Source organism: Mandrillus leucophaeus, unplaced genomic scaffold (assembly GCF_000951045.1).
Source record: "Mandrillus leucophaeus isolate KB7577 unplaced genomic scaffold, Mleu.le_1.0 Scaffold740, whole genome shotgun sequence".
NCBI lineage: Eukaryota > Metazoa > Chordata > Mammalia > Primates > Cercopithecidae > Mandrillus > Mandrillus leucophaeus.
Window position 1 is genome coordinate 650,705 of NW_012108031.1, and position 12,406 is coordinate 663,110.

Genomic DNA, 12,406 nt, shown 5'->3' on the forward strand with positions numbered 1-12,406 from the left:
TGTCTGGGTCGTGGGGGTGGTGGATCCCTCATGAGGAAATTGTTGCCCTTTCTTGTGGGTGAGTGAGTTCTCACTCTATTAGTTCCCTGGAGAGCGAGCTGTTGAAAGAGCCTGGCACATCCTCCCTCTCAGGCCGTGTGATCTCTGCATAGGCAGCTCCCCTTCCCCTTCTGCCATGAGGAGAAGCAGCCTGAAGCCCTCACCAGAAGCAGATACCAGTGCCATGCTTCTTGTACAGCCTGCAGAACTGTGAGCCAAACAAACCTCTTCTCTTTATAAATTACCCAGCCTCAGATATTCCTTTCTAGCAACACAAAGGGACTAAGACAGGGCCCCACTCTTCTGACTTCATCTAACCCTGATTCTCTCCCAAAGGCCTCATCTCCAGATACCATCATAGTGGGGGCTAGGGCTTCAATATATGCATTTGGCAAAGAGGGCACCACAGCTCAGTTCACAGCAAGCGGGTTTTGGTAAACTGTTGGAGTCAGAAGCCACACAGCAGCAGTGAGCTAATGAGCAAAGGGGAGATGAAGCAGAGAATATGAACAACTCATGAGACTTGGTAGTGAGAGGCTGATGTTATGAGAGTAGCTTACAGAAAAGAAAATAACCTCCTTGGGAAAGAAAAGATCTTATGTTTAATTTGCTTAGAAATCCTTCTTTATTTTCTTTTTGCATCCAGTGAGCTACTGATATATTTTGCCATTTCCCCCATCCCACTGTATAATCTCCCCAAGTCAGATTAACATTAAAAAAAGCCACTCATAACAGTGGCTTTTTAAAAGAGAAAGAGCACATATTACAAAACAGTGCGTGTTGTATGATCAGATTTGTTTAAAATTATTCATGAATAAAATTTTTCAGAAGGCCTTATGTATAAAGTGTTTAGTGTTTAATCCTAGGAGATAGGATTTAGGATGCATTAGGCAGAGTGCAGTTAGGAAAACAAACTGCACTGCATGTTTCAAGTGGAAAGGATTTAACTTAGTTCCATGCCTGCAAAATTGTTGGAAGGGTTGCAGAAAAGTGAGGTGAGCAGAGGCCACCAAGAGCTGTCAGATTTGCCATTGTGGCTGTGATCCCCTCAGAGATCAGGAACTGCTACTGACTTTGCACCACCATGGGCTGAGGGAGAATAGCTCCCACCTCCCTCTGCCTTCCAAACCCACGTGAGTGCATTTCATCGGCACAGTTAAAACTCTATCCAGAACCCAGCTGGTAAGAGAGTCTGAGAGAGAGTTCCCTGGCCCTCTTTGATTCTGGGGAGGATAAAGAGAGGGGTGGAAATGGTATCAAAGTGCTAGACAACAGCTATCATAGTCTCTACCCTCTTTAGCTACTCAGTGACTAACTGTATGCACCCTCTTATCCACACCACAATTTCTAAATTGCAATAGCAATGATACTAACCTTCTCTGTAGTCATCCCTCAATTCAATTTAAATAGGTTCATCTTTTCAAAATGAGAGATTCAAAGTACCATCATTTATAGTGTGGGATATAAGGGTTTTTAAAAAATAATTTGATTAATTTCTTATTTTTTAATTTATAATTTTTTCCTTTTTTTGAGTTTTATATTAACTGGAACTTTACAAGGATTCAATTTCCTTAAAATTTTAAACATTATTCCTAACAATAGTATAGTAAAGTGATCTTCACTCTTTTAATTCAATGACAAATCCACCTAGATATCATGTAACCTACCTACTAAATGATGAGTTTCACCAGTACCAACTCACCCTATCTGAAATAATAGGAGAAAATAAGAGGAAAAAGAAAAGTACATATGTGTGTGTGTATGTGTGTTTATATATATACACATATACACATATACAAGCAAGAAAATATGCACAGCCTAGCCATCTTTTCTGCTACTGGTCATGAGGCTAGAGCTGATATTTATAACTTCCCTCTACTAGGAAACCCATATTTTATTTGTTTGGCTAGCATCTCAGCTGGTTAGAATGAGTTCTTTACTTAATGAAGTAATCTAAAATCTTTATTCCTCAAGGGCCTAGCCCTTAGTGGACTGACTTGTATTTGGCCTGACCTGTACTGGGTTGTTCTAATCTACTTTTACTACTGGATAATTACTAGAAGGTATCCTAGGTATTCAGACATAGTACTCAGTGTTCCAATTTCCTCTTGATAGTTACTCCAGCCAGTAGAGTAACTTCCTTCTTTGCTTGTTGGCTCAGTGGCATGGGGTGTCCCAAAGGGCCAAACAGGTGGCAGTCAATTGAATCATTTTTGTATTCTCTGATGGAGAACTCGCTAAGATTTCATACTAGCAGTGCTCAAAGTTGCAAAAATAAGAAGCTATAATTTTTTTTTTAACTGATACAGGATAGATATGTATTTTCAGGGTAACTGTGACATTTTCATACATTTTTACTGTGTAATAATCAAGTCAAGATAACTGAGATATCCATTACCTTCAACATTTATCTTTTCTTTATGCTGGGAACATTCAAATTATTCTCTACTAGCTATTTTGAAATATAAAATATTATAGTCACTCTATTGAATTATCAAACACTAGGTCTTACTTCTTCTATCTACCTTATTTTTGTACCCATTATTGAACCTCTCTTCATCCCCCTCTCCTGCCTACCCTTCCCAGCCTCTAAAAACCACCAAACTACTCTCTGTCTTCATGAGATCTACTTCCTTAGCTCCGACATGAGTAAGAACATGCGATATTTGTCTTTTTGTGCTTTCTGGCTTTTTTCATGTAACATAGCAACCTCCAGTTCCGTTCATGTTGCTGTGAGAGGACTTCATTCTTTTTTTTATAGCTGTTAATATTGCATTGTATGTATCTTCATCCATTCATCTGTTGATAGGCACTGATACTGATTTCAAATTTTGGCCGTTGTGAATAGTGCTGCAATAAACAAGGGAATGCAGGTATCCCTTCAATATAATGATGTCCTTTCTTTTGGATATATACCCAGTAAGGGAATTACTGGATCATATGGTAGTTCTATTTTGAGTTTTTTGAGGAATCTTCATACTGTCTTACATAGTGGTTGTAGTAATTTACATTTCTGCCAAGAGTGTATGAGACTTCCTCTTTCTTACATATCCTGGCCAGCATCCATTATTCCTTATGCTTTTGGTAGAAACCATTTTAATTGGGAAGAGAGAATATCTCACTGTGATTTTGAGTACTTTTTCATTTACCTGTCGGCCATCTGTATGTCTTCTTTTGAGCAATGTCTATTCAGATCTTTGCTCATTTTTAATCAGATTTGTTTTTTGTGCTACTGAGTTCCTTACATTCCTTGCCAGTGGACAGTGTGCAAATATTGTCTCCCATTCTGTAATTTCTCTTTTCACTTTCATTATTTCCATTGCTGTGTGGAAGCTTTTTAGTTTCATGTAATCCCATTTGTCTAGTTTTGCTATCATTGCCTACGCTTTTGAGATCTTACTAAAAAAATCTTTGCCCAGACTCAATGTCCTAGAACATTTCCTTAATGTTTTCTCTGAGTAGTTTCATAGTTCAGGTCTTATGTTTAGGTTTTAATCTGTTCTGATTTTTGTGTATGGCAAGAGACTGGTGTCTGGTTTCGTTCTTCTGCATATGGATATCCACTTTGACCAGCACCATTTATTGAAGAGACCATTCTTTCCCTACTGTATGTTCTTGGTGCCTCTGTCAAAAATGAGATGACTGTAGCTGAGTGGATTTATTTCTGGATTCTCTACTATGTTTCATTGGTCTATGTGTCTGCTTTTGTGCCAGTACTATGCTGTTTTGGTTACCACAGCTTTGTAGTATAATTTGAACTCAAGTAGTGTGATCCTTCCAGCTTTGTTCTTTTTGCTCAGGATTGGCTTTGGCTATTTGGGTTTTTTTTTTCTCTCTCTCTTTTTTTTTGTAGTTCCATATATATTTTAGGATTTTTTTTTTTTCTATTTCTGTGAACCATGACATTGGCATTTTGATAGGGATTACACTGACTCTACAGATCACTTTGGGTAGTACTAACATTTTAACCCATTTATGCTGGAGCCTTAAATTTTTTTGTGTGTGAAAAATCAGACCTTGGCAATGACCTTGAGCAGTAGGAGATAAATAACTCCCACAAGCTTAGCGTTCCAATAATAGAACACTAGGCACAAATGGGTTAACAATACTAATTCCTCCAATCCATGAACATGGGGATCTTTCCATTTGTTTGAATCCTTTTCAGTTTCTTTAATGAGAGTTTCGTAATTTTCCTTGTAGAGATCTTTTACTTCTTTGGTTAAATTTATTCTTAGGTATTTTATAATTTTTGTAGCTACTGTAAGTAGGATTGCTTTCTTGATTTTGTGTTCAGATTCTTCACTCTTGGCATATATAAATGGTATTAAAATCCACCCAGATATGTAACCTACCTACTAAATTATGAGTTTCACCAATACCAACTCATCCTATATAAAATGATAGGAGAGGCTGGACATGGTGGCTCATACCTGTAATCCCAGCACTTTGGGAGGCCAAGGTGAGCAGATCACCTGAGGCCAGGAGTTTGAGACCATCCCGGCCAACATGGTGAAACCCCGTCTCTACTAAAAACACAAAAACTTAGCTGGGCATGGTAGTGCACACCTGTAATCCTAGCTACTCAGGAAGGGTAGGCATGAGAATCGGTTGAACCCAGGAGGCAGAGGTTGCAGTGAGCCCAGATTGCACCACTGCATGCCAGCCCAGGCGATAGAGTGAGACTGTCTCAAAAATAAATAAATAATAAAAAAAAATAGGAGAAAGTAAGAGGAAAAAGGGACATGCATATATACATAAAAGCAAGAAAATATGCATAGCCTAAGCATTGCTTCTGATTACAGGCTATAGCTGGTTACAGGCTACAGTTGATATTTACTCCTTCCTTCTGCTACTAGGAAATCCTTATTTTCTTTAGCTAGCATCTCAGCTGGTTAGAATTCTTTATTTAATGAAGGAATCCACAATCTCTACTCCTGAAGGAGTCTGCTTTTAGACCCAGTGGTGTAAACAGAGACCCGAAATAAGAAAATATAAATAAATAAATAAATGAAAATAGACCTAGTGATGGCACAGCTCATGGGTGTAAGACAACTTCTGATAAGATTCATACAGGCATTGATATTCCTATAGGTAGAATTAGTTGATTGAGGACTTTGAGTAATCGTAGCTCTCCTGGTTTAGGAGCTGCTGTAAGAATTTAGATCTTTTCAGATCTAAAATTTAGATTTTTTAGCTATTGTAAATAGAATTGACTTATTTGGTTCTCTGGCTGATTGTTATTGGTGCATAGAAATGCTAAAATGATTTTAATATGCTGATTTTACACCCTGTAACTTTACTGAATTTATCAGTTCTGGAAGTTTTTTGTTGGAGTATTTAGGGGTTTCTATATATAAGATCATGTCATCTGTGAACAGGATAATTCTGTGAACAAGGTGAATTTGACTTCTTCCTTTCCAATTTGGATGCCCTTTATTTCTTTCTCTTTCTGAATTGCTCTAGCCAGGACTTCCTGTATTACAGTGAGTAACAGTGATGAAAGTGGGCATCCTTGTCTTGTTCCAGTCTTTAGAGGAAAGGCCTTCAATTTTTCCCCCTTTGCTATGATATCAGTCATGGGTTTTTCATAGGTTGCCTTTATTTGAGATATGTGTATGAGTCTGTTCTCACACTGCTATAAAGAACTTCCCTGAGACTGGATAACTTAGAAAGGAAAGAGGTTTAATTGATTCACAGTTGGGCATGGCTGGAAAGGCATCAGAAAATTACAGTCATGGTGGAAGGGGAAGCAGGCACCTTCTCAAGGCCGCAGGAGAGAGTGTAAGCATGTGAAGGAGGAACTGTCAACCACGCACAAAACCATCAGATCTTGTCAGAACTCATTCACTATCATAAGAACAGCATGGAAGAAACCAACCCCATGATCCAGCCACCTCCCTCCCTCAACATGTGGGGATTACAATTCAAGATGAGATTTGGGTGGGACACAGAGCCAAACCATATCAATATGTTCCTTTTGTATTCATTTTGATAAGGGTTTTTATCACAAAGGGATGGTTATCAAATTCTTTTCTGTCATCTACTGAAACAATCATGCTTTTTTCCCTTGATTCTGTTAATGTGGTATATTGTGTTTATTTATTTGCATATGTTGAACAATATTTGCATCCTTGTGATGAATCCCACTTGATCACGGTGAATGACCTTTTTTTATTGTGCTGTTGCATTTGATTTGCTAGTATTTTGTTGAGGATTTTTACCTCTATTTTCATTAGTGATATTAGCCTGAAGTTGGTGCTTTTTTGTTGTTGTTGATGTTGTTGTTGTTATTATTATGCCTCTGTCTGCATTTGGTATCAGGGTAACAGAAGCAAAAACTTTTGAAAACTTTTGAAGTGGATTTTTAGGTTTATGCATAAGAAGGGCCACTTCTATTCTCTCAATCCACAAAACACAGCACCATATACTGTTGCTACTTGGGAGCATTTACCACATCTCTAGGGCGTTGAAAAAGGTTACCTCTCAGATGGTGCCATAACTAGGTCCACTGTGATTTGGATTGAGTCCATAATGGTACTTATCACCTGACTTTCAGCAACCTGCAGTGTCTGATTGTTGGCTACATCAGCCCTGTAGCTATAAGGGATGGGAGAGTCTTCCAGGGTAGTCACAGAAGGTCCTAGGCACTAAATTGTGTCCCAAAATTCTTTTTTTTTTTTCTCTGTCACCCAGGCTGGAGTGCAGTGGCACGACCTTGGTTCACTGCAACCTCTACCTCCTGGGTTCAAACAATTCTCCTGCCTCAGCCTCCCAAGTAGCTGGGACTATAGGCACATACCACCACGCCCAGCTAACTTTTGTATTTTTTGGTAGAGACAGGCGTGTGTTGGCCAGGTTGATCTCAAACTCCTGTCCTCAAGTGATCTGTCTGCCTCAGCCTCCCAAAGTGCTGGGATTATAGGCATGAGCCACCACACCTGGCCCATGCCAAAATTCTTATGTTGAAGCCCTAATATCCAATGTGATGGTGTTTGGAGATAGGGCCTTTAGGAGGTAATTAGGTTTAGATGAGGTCATGAAGGTGGGGTCCTCATGATGGGATTGGTGCCCTCATATGAAGATACAGCAGAGAGCTTGCTTCCTCTTTGTCTCTTCCCTCCATGTGAGGACACAGTGAGAAGGTGGCCATCTGCAAGCCAGGAACAGAGCCTCAATGGGGAAATAAATTAGCTCGTGTCTTAATCTTAGACTTCCCAGCCTCCAGAACTGTGAGAAATAAGCTACCTTGTCTATGATATTTTGTTATGGCAGCCCAAGCTGACTGATATACCTTCCTAAGTCCCTACTCTGACTTGTAAACCACAAATATTTTGGAGCTCCATAGGCTATCATCAGTTTAGACTCAAAGTCTAGTAATCTACCTCAGAATATGGTTCTCTCTTTTCCCCACTGCACACTCTCCCTATAAGTACCTGCCATTCTCTTTCTTTGAAGGGGTAAAAGGAAAGTTTACTGCACTCACTTGTGGCATGACTGTATACATTTTCCCCTTAATCCAGGGGGCTCTGGTTCTATAACTGGCCTGGTATCCAGGTAAGTGAATTGGATGAGGCTATGATTATCCATTGTGATGACAAGTAAAGTCTCTGTTCACCAGACCAGAGTTTGCCTATAATGATCAGGTAAAACTTTAGTAGGCTGCCCATTTCCATCAGTTCTAGAGATCTCATGCTTACTTAGCCACTACAACAATCCCTAGCAGGTCAAACTTTTTTGACTACTATTGTGACCTTGTTGACCAATACAATAACCAAGCCCACTTTGACTGTAGTTGTTCAGTGGTATCAAGGACCCCATTTTAAGGACATTATCTCCCAGTTAACACTGCTGACTCCTCAGGCTTCTAAACTTTTTCTAGATTATACTAGGAAAGTTCTAGCATTTCAACATAATTTAATGTAGAGTCCTTTGTTGAGCCTAATATACAAAATCCAGAATCTCTCACAGGAAAAGTCCTATAAATAAAGTCATCATCAGTCCAACTGAATTCCTCCCTCCATGGTCTAGAACCCTTAGTTCCTAATCTCACACATGAATTAATATGAACATACGAAAAAAAGCTCATCACCACTGGTCATTAGAGAAATGCAAATCAAAACCACAACAAAATACCATCTCATGCCAGTTAGAATGGCGATCATTAAAAAGTCAGGAAACAACAGATGCTGGAGAGGATGTGGAGAAATAGGAATGCTTTTACACTGTTAGTGGGAGTGTAAATTAGTTCAACCATTATGGAAGACAGTGTGGCGATTCCTCAAGGATCTAAAACTAGAAATACCATTTGACATAGCAATCCCATTACTGGGTATATACCCAAAGGATTATAAGTCATTCTACTATAAAGACACATGCAACCTTCACCTCCTGGGTGCAAGCGATTCTCCTGCCTCAGCCTCCCGAGTAGTTGGGACTATAGGCATGCACCACCGCACAGAGACACAAAAAACAACAGCAAAAAAGCAAACATTGACAAGTGGGATCTAATGAAGCTTAAGAGCTTCTGTATAGCAAAAGAAACTATCAACAGAGTAAACAGACAACTTACAGAATGAGAGAAAATATTTGCAAACTATGCATCAAAGGTCTATCCAGCATCTCTAAGGAACATACAGCTTCCCCAAGTTTTATTAAATGTAAATTAATGGAATCTTATAAATCTTCCAGTGCTTTACTTGTATCTTTCCAAGTTGGATTTTCTACTTATCTCTTTGGGACATGATGACATTTGACCACTTTTAGGCCTAAAGATAAAGATGAACGAAGTAGAAATGGGACATGACTATATTTGCCACCTCCTACCTGGCACGAAATAGTTATAGAGTCTCCAAGCAAGATAGGATTTGCTTTACTGGATGAGGAGGGAGAATTGTTTCTGTAGGAAGGAGTGCTCAGTGGAATTTGTAGTTTCTAGGTGTGTGAATGCATGTGAATCTACCCAAATGAACCCTACAAATTCTCACAATTTCACTTTTTCCTACCAATGCTTAATCTTCACTTAAAAGATCTGATGTGGCTATGAATTCAACTCACATTAGAATTCTGCAACCTGCAGTATCTGGTTTTTGGCTACATTAGCACTGTGACTATAAGGGATCGGAGAGTGTTCTAGGGCAGTCACAGAAGGTGCCTGGTGCTTTGACTGTGACCTGAGATAAAAATAGAAAACTATGAGATTGTCATTTTCTTTCCTTAAGCAATTCAGTATAGCTTAAGTGTGGATATATCATAGGTTATACAAACTATGCCCTTAATAAAGATTTTTAGCCTCTCCAATAAATTCTTAACTGAGGCCAGATTTAAGTGACACCTAAGTCTATAATGCTACCACCACTGTGTCTGTCCAGTATGACAAGCATTCTGTAGACCCTGGGTATGCTAGGGCAGTTAGAGTTCATCCACGGTGCCTAGTTCCTACTGTATTTGGCCCATCATAGCATATTAAGAGCTGAGACTGTGATGGCTAATTTTAGGTGTCAATTTGACTGGATTAAGGAATGCCTGAGAGAAATGTTAAAGCGTTATTTCTAGGTGTGTGTGTGTGAGGGTGCTTCCAGAGGAGACTGGTGTGTGAGTTGTTGGACTGAGGGGGAAGATCCACCCTTCGTGTATGTGGGCACCATCCAACTGGCTGGGGGTCTGGATAGAACAAAAAAGGAAGAGAAAAGACAAATTCACTCTCCCTCTTCCGGGAGGTGGAATACTCTTCTCCTGCCCTTGGACATCAGAACTCCTGGCTCTCCAGCCTTTGGACTCCAGGACCTGTACCTGCATTCCCCCAGGTTCTCAAGTCTTTGGCTTGGACTCAGAATTACACCATCAGCTTCTCTGGTTCTGAGGTTTTCAAACTTGGACTGAGTCATGCTGCTAGCATCCCAGGGTCTCAAGCTTGCAGGCAGCCTGCTGTGAAACTTCTCAGACTCCATAATTGCATGAGTCAGTCTTCCTAATAAATCCCCTTTCATATCTTTATAGATATATATCTGTCTCTATATTCTATTGGCTTCTGTCTCTCTGGAGAACCCTGAATAATTCAGAGGCCAAACCAATTTGCTGGAGTGCTGAGGGCTGGGGAGATGCCTAAGCCTCAGGAGCTCAGAGGACAAGAAGAGACATGGTCTCATTGGTCTACATGTCTACGCATCTTCCAGCCTTGCAGGGAATCCCCTCAAGGAGGGGCCAGCTCATTAAACAACACAGACTGGCAGAATTTAATATGACATCTCCACAGATGTAGTCTTCCTTTAAATTAAAGGCACCAATAAATGTTTGTATTCAAAAAGTTCACTGCATTTCAAAGTGAAGCAGTTTGGTCATTATATTCAATTTAAACATCTTCAATTAAGATTTCTAGGTGATGTGTATTTTTTCACATTTTGTATTTTTCACAACTTACTGAGCCCATTTGCTTTCACTTTCTCAAGTGTTTAAAAGTGCAACATGTATTAATAAAAATCACAAATTTGCCAGTGTCCTATGTCAGGCTCCTTTAAATCTGCTACAATCATTCTTTTGGGCTAAAAATTCTTCTCTGCTCATGTACTTCTAAACTACAATCACTCTGAAAACCAATATACAATTTAAAAGCCTTGAGGTTCTAAATTAGAATATGCAGTTTATTGTGTGGCTCCTGCTCAGTGCAAATTTTTCCACAATTTTGCCCAGAAAACAGATGCCCATTAGTAGCCTCATCAAGAAGCCCTGTCATTACTGTGACTCTCGGTGTTGGAACAAAATGCATCCAAAGTTTCCTCTGACTTCTAGAAGGAGAGTTTAAAGTAGCTGCGAATGAAACTGTTTTAAAATTGTGGCTTGTGTAAGCATTCGGTGAACAAAGCACTCTTTCTCCAAAAAGGTAGGTGCCAGCCGTTTGCTGTCCTCAGGCTGTTCCCTGAGCATCGCCAGGAACATGAAAATGCTCTCATCCACGGCTCAGGAAGTCATTTAAAGCAAACCTCTCCTCTGAGAAACAGGGCAGATACAACCAACTAATCACTGTGGCAGGAGACTTAGGGTCCAAGTGATTTATAAGTAAGGAAGGCAGAATCCCTACCAGTTATTGTTATGAAGAGAAAATTCAGTAAAAGCAGAGATATTCTGGGTTCTGACCCACCTCTATCCTCTGCTAATTTTAACTACAAGGCAGTCACTCTCTTTAAGCCCCAGCTTTTTCACCAGTAAAATGATGGGTCAAACCTTGCCCCCTGCCTTATGAGTTCGGTAAGAGGATAAATCCATGTTGGTAGAGCAATTTGAGGTAAGCTCAAAATATAATCAGATTATCTAGAAGCCTACATAATGCTTAGTTATAAGCTACATTCATAAATCTCTCAAAATCTCCAAGGAAGGGACATAGTTTGCACATTTAGCATCCACCCAGTGAATAAAAGGGGCAGCAGGGACGCTGGTCTCTAAGATGGAAGGGGCTCCATTTAGAACTCATGACTAAAGCATTTCACTCAGCTTCTGATTTCATACCCTTATCAATGAACTGAGGACCACAACCCCCACCTTGACTGCTTTCCAGGGTTATTATAAGGACCCAAATCAGAACAGAAAAAGGGAGGTGAAAGCACATGATTAACAAAACTAAGAGCAATATACACTTCAAAAGCCTTAGATACAAAGAAAACATCATTATAATCTAGCTTATAATCTATAAACTAGAACTTCGGTCTTGGAGTTAAAATATTAATAGTTGGGGCTACTTCAGCTCCAAGATGGAGGGTCTAGCAGGAGGGGCAGAGTGAAAGCCGACTGGAGCCGTGTACCTGATGGTGGTGCCTTGCAGACGGTCTATCTTCTTGTTGAGCTCCGCAATGACGCTGTGGAGCTCTGTGATGCGTTCCTCATAGCGAAGCGTCGTTCGCTCCTGGACATCCTCATGCTCTCTCATGAGGTGGGACTGCTCGCACTGGGAATAAGGGAAAAGGACAGAATGCTGATGAATTCAGGCACCTATAGGTGGGTGATTCCAAGCTTTGTGGTCTCAAACCATTACAACTGCCAACACTGAGTAAGCCCCAAATAAAATGTAGGTCAGCTCATTGGCTGGCAATCCCAGGAAACATATCAATGGCTAAATTTTATAATTCCCCTGGTGGATACCGGAGTCTTTGCCTTTCTAGCACTCCATCTCTCTTTGGGAAACAGTCCCTTTGCCATTGCACACTGTCCAAGTGGGGCTATCCAAGTCCCCCGCTTTCCCATAGTCAAGAAACAGGCAAGTGGTCCAAGCTAGATCCATCAGATACCTTCTGCAGGGAATTTCAATCTTAAGCAAATGGATGTAAGGTTGCATGGAGTTGATTCAGAGAGCCTTGAAGAGCATCTCTCTTAGTTCCTG

The 12,406-nt window shown here is 40.1% G+C and overlaps 1 protein-coding gene across 2 annotated transcripts in view; it reads right to left on the reverse strand.

The window, feature by feature from the left end:
- The window catches only part of MCC (mutated in colorectal cancers), a 495,753-nt gene that overhangs the window by 105,183 nt on the left and 378,164 nt on the right, over positions 1-12,406 (reverse strand). For both annotated transcript variants that reach the window (XM_011966089.1, XM_011966090.1), the window contains one exon: positions 11,832-11,974. In XM_011966089.1, coding sequence (XP_011821479.1) covers positions 11,832-11,974 — 143 coding nt within the window. The remainder of the gene's footprint in view (positions 1-11,831; positions 11,975-12,406) is intronic.